This window comes from Doryrhamphus excisus, chromosome 8, assembly GCF_030265055.1.
Source record: "Doryrhamphus excisus isolate RoL2022-K1 chromosome 8, RoL_Dexc_1.0, whole genome shotgun sequence".
In the NCBI taxonomy this organism is placed as follows: Eukaryota; Metazoa; Chordata; class Actinopteri; order Syngnathiformes; family Syngnathidae; genus Doryrhamphus; species Doryrhamphus excisus.
In genome coordinates this window covers 13,781,052-13,801,699 of record NC_080473.1, presented here as the reverse complement: position 1 = coordinate 13,801,699, position 20,648 = coordinate 13,781,052, and the positions used below count along the sequence as shown (strand labels likewise).

The 20,648-nt window shown below is 40.1% G+C and overlaps 2 protein-coding genes across 3 annotated transcripts in view; both read left to right on the top strand.

Annotated features, from left to right (window-relative positions):
- Positions 1 to 250: 250 nt before the first annotated feature.
- On the top strand, positions 251 to 4,386 carry zbtb38 (zinc finger and BTB domain containing 38). The gene is given in 1 exon segment (XM_058080958.1): positions 251 to 4,386. A coding segment is annotated over 1 exon segment (3,411 nt). The 3' UTR covers positions 3,662 to 4,386.
- Positions 4,387 to 6,091: 1,705 nt separating this feature from the next.
- rasa2 (RAS p21 protein activator 2) overlaps positions 6,092 to 20,648 on the top strand; it is a 30,267-nt gene continuing 15,710 nt past the window's right edge. The window contains exons 1-6 of one of the 2 annotated variants that reach the window (XM_058080961.1): positions 6,092 to 6,459; positions 8,579 to 8,702; positions 13,232 to 13,335; positions 13,407 to 13,501; positions 17,191 to 17,267; positions 20,527 to 20,610. In XM_058080961.1, the coding sequence (XP_057936944.1) occupies positions 6,402 to 6,459; positions 8,579 to 8,702; positions 13,232 to 13,335; positions 13,407 to 13,501; positions 17,191 to 17,267; positions 20,527 to 20,610 (542 nt within the window). In that variant the 5' untranslated portion in view covers positions 6,092 to 6,401. Of the gene's footprint in view, positions 6,460 to 6,601; positions 6,822 to 8,578; positions 8,703 to 13,231; positions 13,336 to 13,406; positions 13,502 to 17,190; positions 17,268 to 20,526; positions 20,611 to 20,648 lie in introns of those variants that run through there. The other variant, XM_058080962.1, reaches the window with a different exon arrangement.

The following is a 20,648-nucleotide window of genomic DNA, read 5'->3' as shown; positions in this document are numbered from 1 at the left end:
ATTAGAAAGAGATGAATGACTTTTAGTATTAGAAAAGCAGGATAGTGTGTGGCCCAATACACACAGCTGAATGTCGACCCAGTGGCTTAGTGGTTTATGTGTCAGGACATTACTGCCATCTAGTGTTGGGATACTATAAGAGCTTCATTGTTTTATTGGGCATTTTTCTAAAGCTATTGTTCCAATGTTATTTTTATTTCTGTCTTGTATTCCACTAATGTGAATTATTCGTATTTTTTTTTTTTTTTAGATGGCCGCAATGTCTGACTGCAATTAGAACCTGATGGATAGTCTTCACCCTCACACCGTGCTCAGCAAGCTCAACGAGCAGCGCTCACAAGGCCTTTTTTGTGACGTGATTATTGTGGTGGAGGATGTGAAGTTCCGCGCCCACAAGAACATCCTGGCGGCTTGCAGTAGCTACTTCAAGAATGCTCTGACGACTGAGACGTGGAGTTCTAACCATCAGGTGTTGGAACTGATGGACCTTAAGTCGGAGGTTTTTGCCTGTGTCCTCAACTTCATCTATTCCTCTAAAGTGACATCAGCTTGTGCCGACAGCAACGGGGAACTTGTAGCAGCAGGGAAAAAACTCGGTATTTCATTTTTAGCAAAGCTTTCAGAGCAAGAAAGGCAGGATAAAAATCAAAATGTTCCAGAATCTGTTAAAGTCGCAAACCGGAGCGCAACTGCGGTGCGTAAACACCCACAGGAAGAAACCACCAGGCTCGAGGAGATCGACGGTGCCAGAGGACCACGAATCACCAACGCTTTCTCTATCACCGAGGTGTGTCCTGGGAACAATCCATTCACCCCGGTCGAAGAAGGAAGGCAGTCGCCAGATGAGGGGCAACTCCCTGCAAGTTGCCCGACATCCTCCAGCAGCAACGGGAGCAACGAAACCAGCCACACCTTCTCGGAGCATTCGTACGCTCTTAATCAAGTAACTGAAGAAAAGAGTCAGACCGGTCAATGGGCGCCTAAGTCAGGAACATTGGAGTCCAAGCAACCGACTTACAACAACACGGGCCCACTCAAAAAACGCCACAGGCTACACGGTGCTTTTCGCAATATACTTCCGACACAAAGCGAAGAGCCACATGCAGAAAAAACAAATCCTTTAACGTCAACATTAGCTGAGGGTGCAGCTTTCGGGTCTCCGCTCGACAAAAACAAGCCTAAAGGCGCCGTGGTTCCTTTGGCTAACGGTCACGCGCAAATGGACTCAAACCCTCGGACTCTTTCCCCTCACACGGAAGACAGCATCTCAATCTACGGATGCGAGCAATGTCCAGAGATTTTCACAAACGAAGCTCTCCTCGCCGTTCACTCCGAAGTACATAAAAAGTGTTCGGTTAGTCATTTGTTTTGCAAGTTTTGCGACAAAAAATTCATACACCTCAAGCGGTTACGCAACCACGAGCAGAACTGTGCGAAGTCGGTGAGAGGGAAAACCGAACAAGAATGCAGTGACATCGCTGTCACAGAAGTGGACCTCCGTTCAGGTAGCGTATTGAGAGAGAATATCAGAACGAATCTTTTTTCTGTCGACAAGCCCACGACCGGGAATCTTCTTCCCGATCAATTAGAGCCTCCGAAGGCTGAAAATCTAAAAAGGCCAAATAATGGTCAAAGGAGATACAACTGCAGTGTGTGTAAACGTGTGTATGTAACACTTTCCAGTCTGAAGCGGCATGAGAATGTACATTCCTGGCAGAGGGCTTATCCCTGTCATTATTGTAATAAAGTATTTGCACTGGCGGAGTATCGAACCAAGCATGAAATCTGGCACACGGGCGAACGCCGCTACCAATGTATTTTCTGCCTGGAAACATTCATGACGTATTACATTTTAAAAAACCATCAGAAGTCTTTTCATGGAATCGATCCGACACTTGCCATTAAGCGAAAATCTGCCAACGGTGGTCTGAAAGCGAGTGTTTATCCAATCAAACTATACCGGCTTCTGCCGATGAAGTTCAGGAAAAGGCAATACAAGACATACAGTCAAACATATTCAGAAGGTGACGACGGAGATTATCAAGCTCCGCTGGAGAGCAATCCTCTCAGTCCTCAGTTGGAAGCCAGCAACCATCCCGACGGCGTTGCGTTGCCTTTAACATTCATGGCAACGACAACAACGGTAGCACCGTTCATGCCTCGAATCAGTGTCGATAAGCCCTGTGAAACAAATATTCACTCCACTTTGTACCAGAATTATCACCAGAAAGATACTGAACATGAAGGTTCACCCTTGAGGAAATTTGACAGCGTAGTCCCTTTGCAACCAGATCCCGACGCATCCCCGACGGATAATAACCCTATTGACGTAATCAACTCGCATCACATCGGTCAAAATGTGACATTCCTAAAGTCACTGAATACAGTTGATAAGCTCAGCGAGTTATCCGCGTCTGCAAAAAGTGTCGAGAAAATGACTAATGAAATGTTGCAGTCAAGTACCGAGAAGTCGAGACTCGAACGGACACCGGGAACCAAGACTCAAACCTACATCGCCAAACCTGTATGCCCGGGTCCATCCGCAGATGGCGACGCAATTCCGCTCTGCCAGATAACGGTCAAAATCGGCGACGAAGCCATCATTCGCCGCAGAATCAAGGGATCCAAGCTCTTCCCGCGAAGGAAACGGAAGATAAGAGAACTGGAGGAAGTGGAGAGCGATAGCCGAGTCCATTCAACGGGGGACAATTTTGAGAGCCCCAGGTTGCGCCTCAGACCGGATCTTACCGGTATAATATCTGAGACATATGATGATGCCAATGAGTGTGACGTAGCTGACAAGCCTTGGCGTCCGTACTATTCTTACAAATCGAAAAAGAAGCGAAAGAAGCTGAGGTTCAAGCACGGGCAAGCTTTGTTCCACCATTACAATGATTCAGTTAGAACCGATACCAGTGCCGACGAGGACCGATTGGACGGTGTCTTAGGCGGGAGCGGAGAAGTGAAACGCTTTCACAGAAGTTGCAGCCCAAGGACAACGTACAACTGTGACATTTGCGACAGCTCTTTTATCACCGAGACCGGTTTAAGAGCACACGTTATCGGTTCCCATCCGTATTTCTGTCGTACTTGCGGTAAACAAGGTCCCCCCGGGGAGACACCCGGTGGCAACGACTACATCTGCAACATCTGTATGGAAAACGGCTCCTGCTTTGATAATTCACCCCGTAGCCCCATCCCGGAGAAGAAGTTCCGCTGTTCGTTCTGTCCTCAGCGGTTTCTCTACCTCGCTACCAAGAGAAGCCATGAGAAGAAACACCAGGATTCAAATGAAGAAGGTTACCCCATTCGACCGTGTTCGGAATATTCAGACAACCCGAGTGAGGACAACAACCAAAACTGCATCAAAACAGAAGAGGATGACAATCAAGAAAGTTCTCACATAAAATACGAAGAAAAAGGACATTTCCCGATAATAAAAACCAAAACCGAGGACACAACTGAGTTAATAGCTTTGACAAATCAGGACATGACGTACACCCACATTAAACGTTCTTTATCATCCCACACTGAGCCGATGTTCACTTTGACACCTTCGAAAATGAAACATAAAATGAAAAAACATTCTTTGCATCGAGGCTCAAAACAGGGACCCCAAAGGAAAGACGCTGATAGGACATCTTGGAAGCAAAAAGTCTGAACGATTATGAGAAGTCCTTCAAAGGAAGAATGCCTCGGACTCTAAAGGCGACTACATTTCTGCACACAAAACCGAGAAACGGGTGTGGAAAATGGACCCTGAAATCCTTTAAGTAGGTGCAAGAGATAGTGAATGCCACCAAAGTTTGACCTGTTTTGAGAAGACTAAAATGTTGTCTTTGTAGCAGGACTTTCTTAAAAAAACAAAACAAAAAAAAAACGCTCTAAAAATAAAGATCTAATGTCTGCTGGAATGTTATTCTATACTGAACTGACCAGACTGGGTGACTTTTCTAATTTATAGATGTTTTGAAGACCTTTCTCACAGACACAGACTGTATTTTATTGTCTATGCATTGCTAGCAAAACAGATTGCCGGCTGGAAGATCAAGACAAGGACATTTTCACAAAGTATTCCCAGAAGTGAGATGTATTTTCTAATAACGGTATGCATTTAACAGTTGATCTTAAAATGTACATTTGGGGTAGACTCACATTTCCTGGTTATCCCATTCCATATAATTAATCGGACTTGGTATGTTGCACTTTATATTCTCATGCACTTCTGTTACAAAAAAAAAATTAACATTATGTAGTATTTTATGTTTTAAATGTAATCCTGGTTTTGAACACAACGCAATTAAAGTTCCTACTTTGTTGTGTTTGATATACACAGGCTGTATAAACCATGTCAAATAATTGAAATAAATATTAATATACTAAAGAGTTACATCTTGTTTGTTGGCTGAGTTACAGAAACCTGAACACTAGTAATATATCGAATAACGCATACACACATATAAGAAATATAAATAGTAAGAACATGATCAAGAACTGTGTACATCAGGGGTCTCAAACTCAATTTACCTGTGGGCCACTGGAGCTAGGGTCTGGGCAAGGCTGGGCCGCATCAGGTTTTCAAAAAAAAAACGCATTTATTAAAAAATTAAAAATATACAAACTTTTTCAGTGCTTTGGTTCCGATTTTCTACAATAAAAGCTCTGATAAAACATTCCACTGTTCTCAAATATCTTATTTTTTATTTTTCTGCACAAAATAAGATGAAAAATAAATAAACAAATCAAGAATAAAGAAAATCAATCAGTAATAAATAAATAAATATAATAATAATAAAACGACAAATAATAAAAACCCTAGAGCCCTGTAGACATGACAAAACACGACTATAGTCACATTTATACTCTTTTTATTTACAACATATTGCGCAACTGCAGGGTCTTGAGACACATGCTAACTCGCAAACTAGAGAGCTAGCGACCTAAACGGTAGCCTTCAAGTTATTTCCTTTAAACATAAATAGCCAAAAACTTACCACTTCCACACGGATAGGGAGGATAACTTTTAACAGTTATTTAGCCTTTAACATGAACATTAATCAAACGTAATAATTTTTTCTGGGTACATGATACCATACAGCATCCATATCAAACTTGCGCGGGCCGCACTAACATTAACCTTTCATGTCAAGGCGGGGGCCTTAAACTAGTGTCCTGCGGGCCACATTTGGCCCGCTGGCCGCGAGACCCCTGGTGTACATAAATAAGATATAATATAAGACAATGTAATTTTGTATTTATCCAACCATTGGATGAGCAGGAGAAGGGGAGGTAGGCTAGTGTATGGAGGAAAAAATGCTAGGTTAATTGGCGACTCCAAATTGTCCATAGGTATGAATGTGAGTGTGAATGGTTGTTTGTCTATATGTGCCCTGTGATTGGCTGGCCACCAGTCCAGGGTGTACCCCGCCTCTCACCCGAAGACAGCTGGGATAGGCTCCACCACCCCCCGCGACCCTTGTGAGGAAAAGCGGTAGAAAATGAATGAATGAACGTTAGAACTCGGGGATGCACGGCGGTTGAGTGGTTAGCACACAGACCTCATAGCTAGGAGACCAGGGTTCAATTCCAACCTCAGCCATCTCTGTGGGAAGTTTGCATGTTCTCCCCGTGCATGTGTGGGTTTTCTCCGGGTACTCCGGTTTCCTCCCACATTCCAAAAACATGCTAGGTTAATTAGCGACTCCAAATTGTCCATAGGTATGAATGTGAGTGTGAATGGTTGTTTGTCTATATGTGCCCTGTGATTGGCTGGCGACCAGTCCAGTGTGTAACCCGCCTCTCGCGGGTTAGAAGACAGCTGGGGTAGGCTCCAGCACCCCCTGCGACCCTGGTGAGGATAAGCGGTAAAAAATGAATGAATGAATGAATTCAGAGTGACTCAATTGCATTTTTTGTATACTGACATCTGTTTAGCTCTGTTTTTGTCGCCATTATCTTGATGTTCTGTCTTTCTCCAAGTTTTTATTGACCTTTGTGGCGGTTGTGATTGCACCCAAGAGTGAGGTTAACCCAGGGAGACAATCCGAGAAATTCTGCTCTTTGTGGCTAGCCAAAACGGTACCTCTGGTTCTATTTGTCGATTAATTGTTGCTACCATTAAAGAGTATATTTAACCACTTTGCAAATGAACGTTATACTCACTTCAAGTACGACTGCTTTTCAACTGTTGCTGCAGTCGATGTAAACATACAAGCAAAACTCTTACGATGATGATCCGGGCTCCAAACGTGATGAAGCAGCGTGTTTTTAGGGATCCTGACGTAACGCGGCAGTGGGGCTGTCTCTCCCACTCTGCCTGCCTGCCTGCCTGCATTCATAAACGGATATGATAAAGCGGCGCTGAATACACTCGGGCAGCGACAACAAGTCAGCGCTCAACCATGGCGGAAGAGGACGACGCGAAGATTCGGATTCTACAGAGCCTGCGTGGTAAAATATGTAAGTTGTACCGGAATGGCTGATATTTTTCGCTCTCGAGCCGAGCGCGAGGCCGAGAGGGAATGCCCGGGAGGGGCGCGGCGTGCTCGGCGTGCTCGGGCGGCAGAGGCAGCCTCATTCACGGGCTTGCCGCGCCGGCTGGTGTTCAACGTCAAGTTAGCGTAGCGAGCTAGCCGCGGCTACTTAGCTTTTCATTCATGAAGCGCCTTCGCAATTGAGCTTGTTGGAGCCGCGGCAGCTGTTCAAATAGCTTATTCGAACATGGAACTTGGCCTCCGCTTTTCACTTCAGACCTGCTTTCCTGGCAAAATTACACGAGTGGGGAAAACAGACTAGCAACTGTCAACCACCATAACTATCCGGTACTTATTAACCTTACCAATGCATGCGTTTGCTTTAGTCGCTAGCATTAGCACTTCTTTATTATTGACACAAGTCACTCAAACTGAGGATTTGTGAGTTCAAACACCTTATTAGTGACCGCTCTCCACTTTCCAAGATAATATTTAAAAAATCACTGCATTCGATATTTTATTTAATAGTTTGTACACCACAAACAATTAATATAACCATGCCCCACAACACTACTCATTTTTAAATAGTTAAGCTAAACAGTGTGTCAGTTTCACTACTATGAATTAATGAGTTAAGCAGAACAAAATAGAGGAACTATACAAACATGTAACTCACTTTGCCATCTTATGAAACTCCATTCTTCCACATAGACCCTTTGTTCATTTTCTTCTTCCCTACACAATTCTTTAGCGATTAATCATCTGTAATAGTGTGTTTCGGGTTGGTCATTATGCTTTTATATGCGGTGCATTGAGCACGACACATTCAGGGACCAGGTGCTGTTGCAAAATAACAACATGACATGATCATGTTTTGGTTTACTTTTTATTCCCACCAAGTCATTCAATCCAAGCTTTACATTACCTGTTTTCTTATTGATCGTCCCGAAACTTAAACCGTTATTACGTTCTCAAGTGACTTTTTTTTAAATTAAGTACCTATCAGTGCTGAAGGATCAATTTCGGGAACCATTTATGTCCCTTTTAGTTCAGATCTGACTTGTGAAGGTGTTGGTGGTGTTATTCATTCATGTGTCGAGTGTGTTGCAAAAAAAAAAATGTCCTGCAATCTGTGTCCGTCTGCATGCATAAAAGTAAAAATGTGTGCAGATAAGTGGGTGTTGTAAAGCACTGTTGCCAACACTGCTGGTTTTACTGAGGAAGTTTGTGTTTCGTGATTCTAACCACATTTAAGCCTCCGAGTCAACTATCTATAAAGGTCTGACCACCTATCTATCTATCCGATTTTCCTTTTTTATGATTAATTTATTTGATTGTCAACAACACAGATGTTTATTGTTTATCGCTGTGGTGGCACAGAACCGGGGAAGTTTAATACGACCAAATGCGTCAAGTATTTGAAGCAGCGTTACACGGGAAACTCCCGACGGGACGACAAAAAAAATCAATAACAGAAAGGATAATCGGGTCCGTGTCGGTGGTGAGGTCGCTATATTATGCCTCGCTGCCGCTATGTTGTTGATTAATTAAACGATACCATGCATGAAGAAGTTTTTCTGTGATTATAGTTGTCTGTTTGAGATCAAGCTTTTTAGCAAGTAATAAAAGTATGTATGATTTGTGCTGATATCAGATTGATGTGGGCCAATATTCAATATAATATTGCAATATTATTGCAATATTATTGGACTTGATGGGAAAGTTGATATCGGGACATCCATAGTAAATAAGCCATTTAAGACAAAAATAAGATCTGCACTTGTGTGTGTGTGTTAGTATAAATGTGTTCCCCAGGAAGCGATGGCGGGCGTTCAGAGTTGAGTTTCAGCTCTGATTGTGGAACCACCACAAAAGTAGTGTTTTTATTTGGGATTATTGTGAGATAAATGAATCGTGAAATAAATGCCTGATGTTCCAGCGGTCATGTCTGATACTTGGGTGTCTCGCTGAACGTTACAATAACACGACTGACAGCTAGAGGTTTTAGCTACTCTTCGGTGGAGTTAAAAACAAATAAAACTAGGAATAAAATAAGTTAATTTGCAGCACGAGATGGTGATGATGTGCTTCTTCATGTGATGCAGGTGAAGCTAAAAACCTGGGTCCAGTCTCGGGTCCAAACCGACAAAGGGATCTTTGTACCTTTTGCACCATCACTTTGGATCAGGAGGAGGTGTTCCGTACCAAGATGTTTGACAAAAGCGTCAGGTAAGCAGGTTCAATTCTTTGGATGCTGGGAGATGAAACTAGATTAAAGGGATCTGTATCCAGTTGGCTTTTTTTTGCAAACAAAAAAATATAACACCATAAACCACACCTAGTATTTGTATACAGTACACCAAAAAAAAAATGGATAACAATATTGTACATTTTTGTTTGACAAAAAATCAAATAACTGGCGTACAAAAGCAGTCTCAGCGATCAGCCTTTTTGTATTCATCCTGTTGTTATGAATGCTAATACTGACAGTAATGTTTGAATGTTGGCACCCTCTAAGGCAGGGGTCTCAAACATGTGGCCCGCGGGACACTAGTTTGAGGCCACCGTCTTGATATGAAAGTTTAATGTTAGTGCGGCCCGCGCAAGTTTGATATGGATGCTGTATGGTATCATGTACCCAGAAAAAATTATTACGTTTGATTAATGTTCATGTTAAAGGTTAAATAACTGTTAATAGTTATCCTCCCTATCCGTGTGGAAGTGGTACGTTTTTGGCTATTTAAGTTGAAAGGAAATAACTTGAAGGCTACCGTTTAGGTCGCTAGCTCTCTAGTTTGCGAGTTAGCATGTGTCTCAAGACCCTGCAGTTGTGCAATATGTTGTAAATAAAAAGAGTATAAATGTGACTATAGTCGTGTTTTGTCATGTGTACAGGGCTCTAATAATGCTTTGTTCATTTTAATCTGAAAAAAATAATTTGTCTACCCACCAACTATATGTGGTTTCTTAATTTTTAATTATTTGCTGTTTTATTATTATTATATTTATTTATTACTGATTGATTGATTTTCTTTATTCTTGATTTGTTTAATTATTTTTCATCTTATTTTGTGCAGAAAAATAAAAAGTAAGATATTTGAGAACAGTGGAATGTTTTATCAGCATTTTCTCAATGTTTTCTCCCCGTGCATGCGCGGGTTTTCTCCGGGTACTCCGGTTTCCTCCCACATTCCAAAAACATGCTAGGTTAATTGGCGACTCCAAATTGTCCATAGGTATGAATGTGAGTGTGAATGGTTGTTTGTCTATATGTGCCCTGTGATTGGCTGGCCACCAGTCCAGGGTGTACCCCGCCTCTCGCCCAAAGACAGCTTGGATAGGCTCCAGCACCCCCGCGACCCCGTGAGGAAAAGCGGTAGAAAATGAATGAACATCAAATTGTCCATATGTGTGAATGATTGTCTATATGAGCCCTCAGATTGGCTGGCAATGAGTCCACGGTGTCTCACTCAAAGTCAGCTGGGATAGGCTCCAGCATACACCTCGTGACCCTGGTGAGAGTAAGCGACGTAGAAAAAGGATGGATGGAAGAAATTGATTGTGAATTTATTTTCTAAATATTGACATCGTCTATGTGATGGTTATAATGCTCTCATCTTCACAAATGAGTCCCAGAAATATGTTGGAACTTCTACTGTGCAGTGTTTGTAACAACACATCTCACTTTAACATGGTCCATGGTTCTCTAGGTATTTTACATCGTTTTTTTTCAGTTTTTTTTTCCTCTGCTGATCTCTGCGCTGCTTAAAAGAATTTTACACTCTCTGAGGAAGTGTGTCCTCCCACGCTCTCCCTTGTATTTCTATCTCCACAACCTCTACCACTGTTAAAGCAGTTAATATTCACTCATAAGAGTCCCTCTGTGTATTTTAGTTGTTATTACTTCACCGTCCCGATTGTATACGTACCTTTTGGTCAAATGCTGCGCTTGTACTTGCATTTCCTGTTTAGTAGACGAGTGTATGATAACATAGGGGATGTTCTAGTAGGATTATGGATAATACCTGTGTACAGAATGTTAGGGTGTGACATGGACACATGCTGTGATGTTGAGTGGGACATGGAGCCGTGCAGGACATTTGCTGTGAAGGTCTGCATCGATGACTGTGGAACATGCAAATATAAATAATATCATTTTAGATAAACCACAGTAATAAAGTGTGACTGTGTTCCATTGTTTTTATGTACAAAGCACTCGTTCAATGTTGGTAGGGTTTTTGTTTTTCTGCTCTTTGATTTGAATCACTTAAAAAAATGGTTTGAAACAGTAACCGTTGAGGGTGTTTGGGACAGGTGGCCCATCTGCAGCCAGCACGTACGCAACCTTGTGCTAAACCAACAGTCAGAAATGTCACATCAAGCTGTCGAGCTTGTAGTCTTGGTTGTGAGGTAGTTATGTTGGCAGGATAAAATGACACTGATGCTTGGATTTCAGCTTCACAGGGAAGTTGGTCATCTTTTCCAAAGAAAAGATCCATGTTCATGATTTATTATGGAATTTTATTTTATTACTTTTATGTTATCGGCAGTATTCTATGTTTTTATAGAAATGTTTTTATATTCAAATGTCAAAACAACAAACAAAATTGCTGACAAGGCTTCAAAAAGGCTTTCAAAATGCACAAATGTTCAACAGACAGTCAGATAAAAAACAAACAAGGATGTGTTGAGTCGGACTGTAATGGTGCGGTCAATATCGTGCAAATACGTGTTTTTTTTTTTTTTTTGCTTGAATGAAAATAAAATCCCCAAATTTTCTTTTTATTGTTTATCATTATTTCTAAATGAAAAGTCACATTTTTTGCAGGTAATTTATTTTACAAACTACTTGCTTGACCAAACCAGACATTACATCCTCTTGGAAAGCAAGTTCTAATATTAATTCATTCATTCATTTTCTACCGCTTATCCTCATGAGGGTCGCGGGGGGCTGGAGCCTATCCCAGCTGTCTTCAGGCGAGAGGCGGGGTACACCCTGGACTGGTGGCCAGCCAATCACAGGGCACATATAGACAAACAACCATTCACACTCACATTCATACCTATGGACAATTTGGAGTCGCTAATTAACCTAGCACCTAGCATGTTTTTGGAATGTGGGAGGAAACCGGAGTACCCGGAGAAAACCCACAAATGCACGGGGAGAACATGCAAACTCCACACAGAGATGGCCGAGGTTGGAATTGAACCCTGGTCTCCTAGCTGTGAGGTCTGCGTGCTAACCACACAACCGCCGTGCAGCCCCGAGTTGTAACAATAAAATAATAATAATACAGTAAACCTTGGATATATCGGATTCAATTGTTCCCACTGGTTTTGTCCGATATAAGCGAAATCCGTTATATGCGTATACCGGAAAATGTCAGTTTTACGCATATATGGATTTATATCCGGTATATGCGTGAATCGGATTTTATCCGTTATAAAAAGGCACTTCCTTGACTATGTTTCCAATGTACCTGGACGCGCAGGCAACGCTGCAAATCACGTCGCATAGCGGCCTGTCACGATTCGGTGAATCGGAGCGCCACGATGCGGCCATCCGGTATATGCGAGGGAAATTTAATGGAAATGCATTGGAACGGGACTGGAGATTTTGTCCGAAATAGGCGAAATCCGTTATAAAAAATCCGATATATGCAATGAATTTTTATTGGAAATGCATTACAGAAAAATTGGTTCTTTTTTATCTGTCCGTTGTGAGCGAATTTCCGATATATCCGAGTCCGATATATCCGAGGTTTACTGTACATAATAATAATAATACATTTTATTTGTATAGCACTTTTCAGAGTACTCAAAGACGCTTTACAGTGAAGAAAAAAAAATAGAGTTGAGTAAAAACATAGTAAACAATTAGCATTAAAATACAATATCCATATATTAATTTAGAGCTAAAACAAGGCTAAAAGCGGCTAACAGAGACTAATAGAGAACAGGCTGAATTTGGTGCAAAATATGCTAACACAATGGTTATTCAGCTGCACAAAAAATAAACATGAACAGAAAAGGTGTCCAGTGTTTATGTAACATAAACAGTTCTTTAATTTATAAGTCGCTCTGGAGTATAAGTCGCAGGAACAGCCAACCTATGAAAAAAAGTACGACTGATATTCCGGAAAATACTAAATAGTAATTAGATCAATAAGGTCAGGCACAATGCTCATATGTACAGTAAACCTCGGATATATCGGACTCGGATATATCGGAAACGGACAGATAAAAAAGAACCAATTTTTCTGTAATGCATTTCCAATAAAAATTCATTGCATATATCGGATTTTTTATAACGGATTTCGCCTATTTCGGACAAAATCTCCAATCCCGTTCCAATGCATTTTCATTAAATTTCCCTCACATATATCGGATGGCCGCATCGTGGCACTCCGATTTGCCGAATCGTGACAGGCCGCTATACGACGTCATTTGCAGCGTTTGCAGCGTTGCCTGCGCGTCCAGGTACATTGGAAACATAGTCAAGGAAGTGCCTTTTTATAACGGATAAAATCCGATTTACGCATATACCGGATATAAATCCGATATATGCGTAAAACGGACATTTTCCGGTATACGCATATAACGGATTTCGCTTATATCGGACAAAACCAGTGGGGACAATTGAATCCGATATATCCGAGGTTTACTGTATTACTCTTCAGGTATCTGCTCATTTGACTTTAATTAAACACATTTCTGTATTGCATATTTCTAACAAAATGTATGTGTTTTATTTACAGCCCGTTCTATGGGGAGGACTTCTACTTTGAGATACCTCGGCCTTTTCAGTGTTTATCATTCTATGTTTATGCCAAGAGCGTTTTCCAAAGGGATTTGCCAGTTGGTAAGTCACAATATGTTCCCAGTGTAGTTTAGTTGGGTTGCACTGACGTGTGTTTTTTTTTATCTTTTCAGGCAAGGTGTCCATCAGAAAGGATGACTTATGTAAATATAAAGGGAAGGAGCACTGGTTTAACCTTCAGCCAGTAGATCCTAACTCAGAGGTCCAGGTAAATGAAAAGGAGTAGAAAGTACATGTTTGTGATCAGTTTGCTTTTGGACCGTGATTGTAAAATGTTGTTTTTATTTAAGGAGGGAACTATTGATAATAACCTCCCGTCATCGCAGTCTCAGTACGCATTCTCTCAGTCTGTGTGCATCACCGCAAACATAACAAGCAGGAAGTCCCTCGCTCGCAAACATTTTCAGTGTGGTTGAATTTCTCTGTCCAAACTCATATTATTTGTTGCTTTTTGTCATGTTTGTCACCGCCCACCATATTTGTTTTGTATCGAGTCGTGCATGTGTCTTAGTTCCTGTAGTTATTATGACACCGATTAGTGGACTGTTTTGTTTTTATCTTTGATAATAACACCATTGTTCTGGTTTGTATGGTATAAAAGCGACTACCGACAAATCAAGTTACTTTATCGGGTATTGTTGCTAAGTTTTCTGGTATTTTGGGACTTAAAAGTGAAAGCACATATTCTACAGTTTCTGTTCTCGCTGAGCATCAGCACCGCCCCGCACCAAAGCGGTCACAAACTTCGGCACTTACCAATCATTGTGTCTGAAAATGTGTCAGAAGAAAGTTGTGTGATAAATGAAACTAGATAAAAAGGTGGAGCCTGGAGGTGAGTCCTGGTGTAATTATTACACTGGCTACACCTTAAGACAGGGGTCTCAAACATGCGGCCCGCGGGCCAAATGTGGCCCGTAGGACACTAGTTTGAGGCCCCCGCCTTGATATGAAAGTTTAATGTTAGTACGGCCCGCGCAAGTTTGATAGGGATGCTGTATGGTATCATGTACCCAGAAAAAATTATTACGTTTGATTAATGTTCATGTTAAAGGTTAAATAACTGTTAATAGTTATCCTCCCTATCCGTGTGGAAGTGGTACGTTTTTGGCTATTTAAGGTTAAAGGAAATAACTTGAAGGCTACCGTTTAGGTCGCTAGCTCTCTAGTTTGCGAGTTAGCATGTGTCTCAAGACCCTGCAGTTGCGCAATATGTTGTAAATAAAAAGAGTATAAATGTGACTATAGTCGTGTTTTGTCATGTCTACAGGGCTCTAATAATGCTTTGTTCATTTTAATCTGAAAAAAATAATTTGTCTACCCACCAACTATATGTGGTTTCTTAAGTTTTTATTATTTGCCGTTTTATTATTATTATTATATTTATTTATTTATTACTGATTGATTGATTTTCTTTACTCTTGATTTGTTTATTTATTTTTCATCTTATTTTGCGTAGAAAAATAAAAATTAAGATATTTGAGAACAGTGGAATGTTTTATCAGAGCTTTTCTTGTAGAAAATTGGAACCATAGCAATGTTTTTTACATTTTTTTGTTTTTAATAAATGCATTTTTTTTTTTTTTTGAAAACCTGATACGGCCCAGTCTCACCCAGACCCTAGCTCCAGTGGCCCCCAAGTAAATTGAGTTTGAGACCCCTGCTTTAAGAGATGAAATATTCAAATTATTTATTTTTTGATGAAGTGATGTCCAATTTGAAAGACTCAAATTTATTTGCTTATTTGTTTTTCTAAACAAAATTAAATGTATCTCTCCTAAAGGTTATTTTATTTTCCTACAGCATTTGTTAGAACATCATCCTAAAAAATCTCATTTAATGACATCATCTTGTGACTCATGTGACCAGCCAATAGCTACCTTTCTTACTGAGGAGTTGTCAACAGTGGTCTGCACTGTACTGCTGTTGCTAACGCGTTGACTGTAAATGCCATTAGCCCACGCAATACTATTCTGGGTATGTGCTGCTTCACTGATTCACTCCCATGTAGACACTTTAAACTGTAAAGGTACATCAGTAAGTGATGGAGGTGTTATAATGACTCCTCTTGTTTGGTTTGTCAGGCATGAAGCCTGCGTGCCATGTTTGCTCAGATCCAAGCATGTCTGCTGTGATAAAAGGAAATGGTGTGGCAAACACACACACCGCTTTCACTTTTAACTAACTATAGTACGGTACGGGTGTTAATTTGTGTCTTCTGTAGGTTTGTTTGATGTCATGCGTGGTACTTTTACATTATATAGGCTTTGAGATAGATCTTACATTAAAAAGAGCTCTTCGTAAAGGTAGCCGAGTGCTGAATTTGCAGAGACAGGGTGCATGTGTGTGGGCGTCATGTTTGTCTCTATCTCTCTCTCTCTCTCTCTTTATTTCGCTCTCTCTTTCTCTCTCTCTGTCTCTCACTTTGCAACTTGTTCTCTCGCTCTCTGGCACTTCCGAAAGCCTTCACCACATCCGATCCTTGTGAGTGATGACAAAATACACAGCTGCTGTGGCTCTTATCGCACATGCAGTACCTCCGTGAACCTTCAACGGCATGACATGAAACACGAGGTTGTGCTGTGTCACAGGAAAAAACAAGGAATATAATACAAAACACTAACAAATATTTATGATATACACCAGGGGTCTTAAACTCAATTTATTTGGGGGCCACTGGAGCTAGGGTCTGGGTGAGACTGGGCCGCATCAGGTTTAAAAAAAAACAAAAAACGCATTTATTAAAAAATAAAAAATAAAAAAAAAACTTTGCTTTTACAAGAAAAGCTCTGATAAAACATTCCACTGTTCTCAAATATCTTACTTTTTATTTTTCTACACAAAATAAGATGAAAAATAAATAAATCAAGAATAAAGAAAATCAATCAATCAGTAATAAATAAATAAATAAATATAATAATAATAATAACAATAAAACGGCAAATAATAAAAACTCAAGAAACCACATATAGTTGGTGGGTAGACAAATTTTTTTTTTTCAGATTAAAATGAACAAAGCATTATTAGAGCCCTGTAGACATGACAAAACACGACTATAGTTTATACATTTATACTCTTTTTATTTACAACATATTGCGCAACTGCAACTGTCTTGAGACACATGCTAACTCGCAAACTAGAGAGCTAGCGACCTCAACGGTAGCCTTCAAGTTATTTCCTTTAAACTTAAATAGCCAAAAACTTACCACTTCCACACGGATAGGGAGGATAACTATTAACAGTTATTTAACCTTTTAACATGAACATTAATCAAACGTAATAATTTTTTCTGGGTACATGATACCATACAGCATCCGTATCAAACTTGTAATTTATTTATTACTGATTGATTGATTTTCTTTATTCTTGATTTGTTTATTTATTTTTCATTTTATTTGTGTAGAAAAATAAAAAGTAAGATATTTGAGAACAGTGGAATGTTTTATCAGAGCTTTTCTTGTAGAAAATTGGAACCAAATTTTTTTGTTTTTAATAAATGCGTTGTTTTTTTTTTGGAAAACCTGATGCGGCCCAGTCTCACCCAGACCCGAGCTCCAGTGGCCCCCAAGTAAATTGAGTTTGAGACCCCTGGGTTAGGGTGTTAAGTAGAGCACAGAGGTAAATATGGTAAAAAGGCAATAAAGCTGAACAATGCAAGATGAAATGATGAAATGAAAGATGGCACTATTTGCTTTATCATAACTTATAATCATCCTAAGTTTTTAAAGCAAGCTTATTAATTATGGAAGTGGATACAGGTTTAGCAAGCGCGACAACCGTGTGTCAGGTCATCGACTTCAATACCACAACTATGAGTTCTTTATACTGATCTAGAACGAAATCATTAGCTCAGTAATTTAACATTTCACTGAGCCACACCTTGTGCTCTTGTCTTAACAGGGTAAGGTTCATCTGGAGATGAGACTTAACGAGGTCATCACAGAGAATGGCTCAGTGGGTCAGCACTTACTCGTGCGGTGAGTATTTATTCTTCTGTCACCATTCAAGTAGGCTCTCATCCAAATTATTCTTCATTCCTGTGTCCTCACTGTGTTATAGATGTTTTTTTCCCAATACTTTTTATGCACAGCAAATTTTGTTCTGTTTTAATACACAGCATAATGACTACACATTTGATTTAAGCTGTAGCACTAATTGCAAAAATTGTAACATGGTAGGACAGTCTGCTGAAACACTCACTCAAGTGAGTAACTGTCAAACCTCAACAGCTCATGCATATTGTTGCACCCGCCATTCATAATCGGAGGGCAGTGTGATGAGGAGGAAGTGACGGTGACTGAGCAGGAAGCCTGCAAGCACTGTGATTTTCTGTCGCTGTCATTCTGTCATTCAAACTTTTTTTTTTCCAAAGAAGGGTCTCATATCGTTCCCATGTAAACACTGAAAGACCCAGCTTCTAAAATGGAGGATGTTTTAAATGCTACGGCTGTCACAGTTCACAAGACGATGCACGAAACAAATTGTAATATTACTTACAACGCTAAAATATAAAAAGTGTGCGATAATATATTGCCGTCAACTAATTTAAATTCTGCTATGTTACACTCTTCTGCACTTTGTGTGTATGCTAGCGTCCCCGCCTCAAGCCACCGAGACAAAGACACTGTATGACCGATATGCTGTTGTTCTATGGAAGAAACGCATCAAGGTGCTGAAACCGATGCACAGAGTGAACTCTCTTCCTGCCTGTTTGGAGGCAAGAGACGAGGAATTCAATCCAATCCAATCCACTTTATTTATATAGCACATTTTATAAACAGAGTTTCCAAAGTGCTGCACAGACTAGTAAAATAAAAAGTAAAAATAAAATAGAATAAATAATGGTACAAATTGAATTTAATCCAAAACTAAAAGATCAAATAAGAAATAAAATAGTAAAATAGATATTAAAATATTAAAAACAAGAAGCAAAGCAAAAGTATAAAAAAATAAAACCAATTAAAATAAAAAGGAAGAACTAAAAGACACAGGACCATACGACTCACTCCGAGTTAAAAGCCGGAGAATAAACATGGGTTTTAAGACAAGACTTAAAGCAAGGGTCTCAAACTCAATTTACTTGGGGGCCACTGGAGCTAGGGTCTCGGTGAGACTGGGCCGCATCAGTTTTTCCACACAAAAAAAACGCATTTATTAAAAACAAAAAAAATTAAAAAACTTTGCTTTGGTTGCAATTTTCTACAAGAAAAGCTCTGATAAAACATTCCACTGTTCTCAAATATCTTATTTTGTGTAGAAAAATAAAAAGTAAGATGAAAAATAAATAAACAAATCAAGAATAAAGAAAATCAATCAATCAGTAATAAATAAATAAATACAATAATAATAAAAACTTAAGAAACCACATAGTTGGTGGGTAGACAAATGATTTTTTTCAGATTAAAATGAACAAAGCATTATTAGAGCCCTGTAGACATGACAAAACACGACTATAGTCACATTTATACTCTTTTTATTTACAACATATTGCGCAACTGCAGGGTCTTGAGACACATGCTAACTCGCAAACTATAGAGAGCTAGCGACCTAAACGATAGCCTTCAAGTTATTTCCTTTAAACTTAAATAGCTAAAAACTTACCACTTCCACACGGATAGGGAGGATAACTATTAACAGTTATTTAACCTTTAACATGAACATTAATCAAACGTAATAATTTTTTCTGGGTACATGATACCATACAGCATCCATATCAAACTTGCGCGGGCCGCACTAACATTAAACTTTCATATCAAGGCGGGGGCCTCAAACTAGTGTCCTGCGGGCCACATTTGGCCCGCGGACCGCGTGTTTGGGACCCCTGACTTAAAGCTGGAGACACATGACTGTCATAACTCAAATTGTCAAATAGGCACACGGTGGAACGTCTGTACACAGAACTATTCAAAAAAGGCATAAAAGTGAAAGAAAAGCACAAATATGCAAGCCATGCTAGCAGATGAAGCAAGACGATCATTGCAGAGTGGTGGTGGTGGTGGTGGTGTGGTTGATTATGAAGTAAACTAAGGAGACCAGCGGGAATATTGTCATGACACCTAGGACTATTGTGCACAAACATCCTGACATTCTCTCTTGCTTGTCTTCTAAAGGTCTGACTCCCATTATCACTCCCTGGTGACCCTTGCTTAGCAGCCACATCCTGTTTAGGGTTCCTACAGTGTGTGTTTGTTTTTTACCTGAAACACCTTTGAAAGAAGTCACAGTCCCTTTGCAACACAAGCCATTCATAGGGGCAAAGCAACACTTTTAATTGGTGTCTACTCTAATACATCAGTGCAATGTATTTTTATATATATATATATATATATTTTTTTTTTCACATTCTGAGTACCACTTTACAACAGAGGTAACCTTATGGGATTCATAAACTTTTTGTGAAACATTAATCAACAGTTAATTGTTTAGTTGTTTACCATTTCTAGTTTTAGAAGTTAGTTAAAGACATTTTTGTTTGCCCTTCTGAGTTTAAAAACTATTGAGAACCTGATATATATTTACTTCTAGGTACAAACCACTGTATGAGTTGCTGGTACCAGTATTCTGATGATCAAAATACATGAATAAAATGAGTTATAACCGCAACAATTAATCAATGGTGAATTCATTCATTCATTATCTACCGCTTATCATCACGAGGGTCGCAGGGGGTGCTGGAGTCTATCCCAGCGGGGTACACCCTGGACTGGTGGCCAGCCAATCACAGGGCACATATAGACAAACAACCATTCACACTCACATTCATACCTATGGACAATTTGGAGTCACCAATTAATCTAGCATGTTTTTGGAATGTGGGAGGAAACAGGAGTACCCGGAGAAAATCCAGAGAACATGCAAACTCTACACAGAGATGGCCAAGGGTGGCATTGAACCCGGGTTTCCTAGCTGTGAGGTCTACACGCTAACCACTCGTCCACCGTCCACCGGTGAATTTATTATCCAATTAATTAACACCTATTTTGGGACTTTTGTCTCTCAAATTTCCCTGCCTGTGGCCTGAAGTTAGCTGGTATAGGCTCCAGCATATACCCGCGACCCTAATGTGAGGGTAAGCGGTGAATATTTTTAATTTCCTTTGTCATCCATGAAAGCAGACCTATTATCTTTGTGTTTTAACCAAAGCAACATATATTCCCACATATCAGCTTTGACCATCTCAAAGTTAGCGTCTGTTTTTTTTACGATTGTTGTTGCATTTTCTTGGATTCCCTTCAGGATAATAGAGTGCCAGGGATTGCCCCTCATCAGTGGGCAGATCTGTGACCCGTATGCCACCGTGTCACTAGTAGGACCTGCCAGGTAACTCTCTCAGTACAACGCATACTCCTCATGACGGA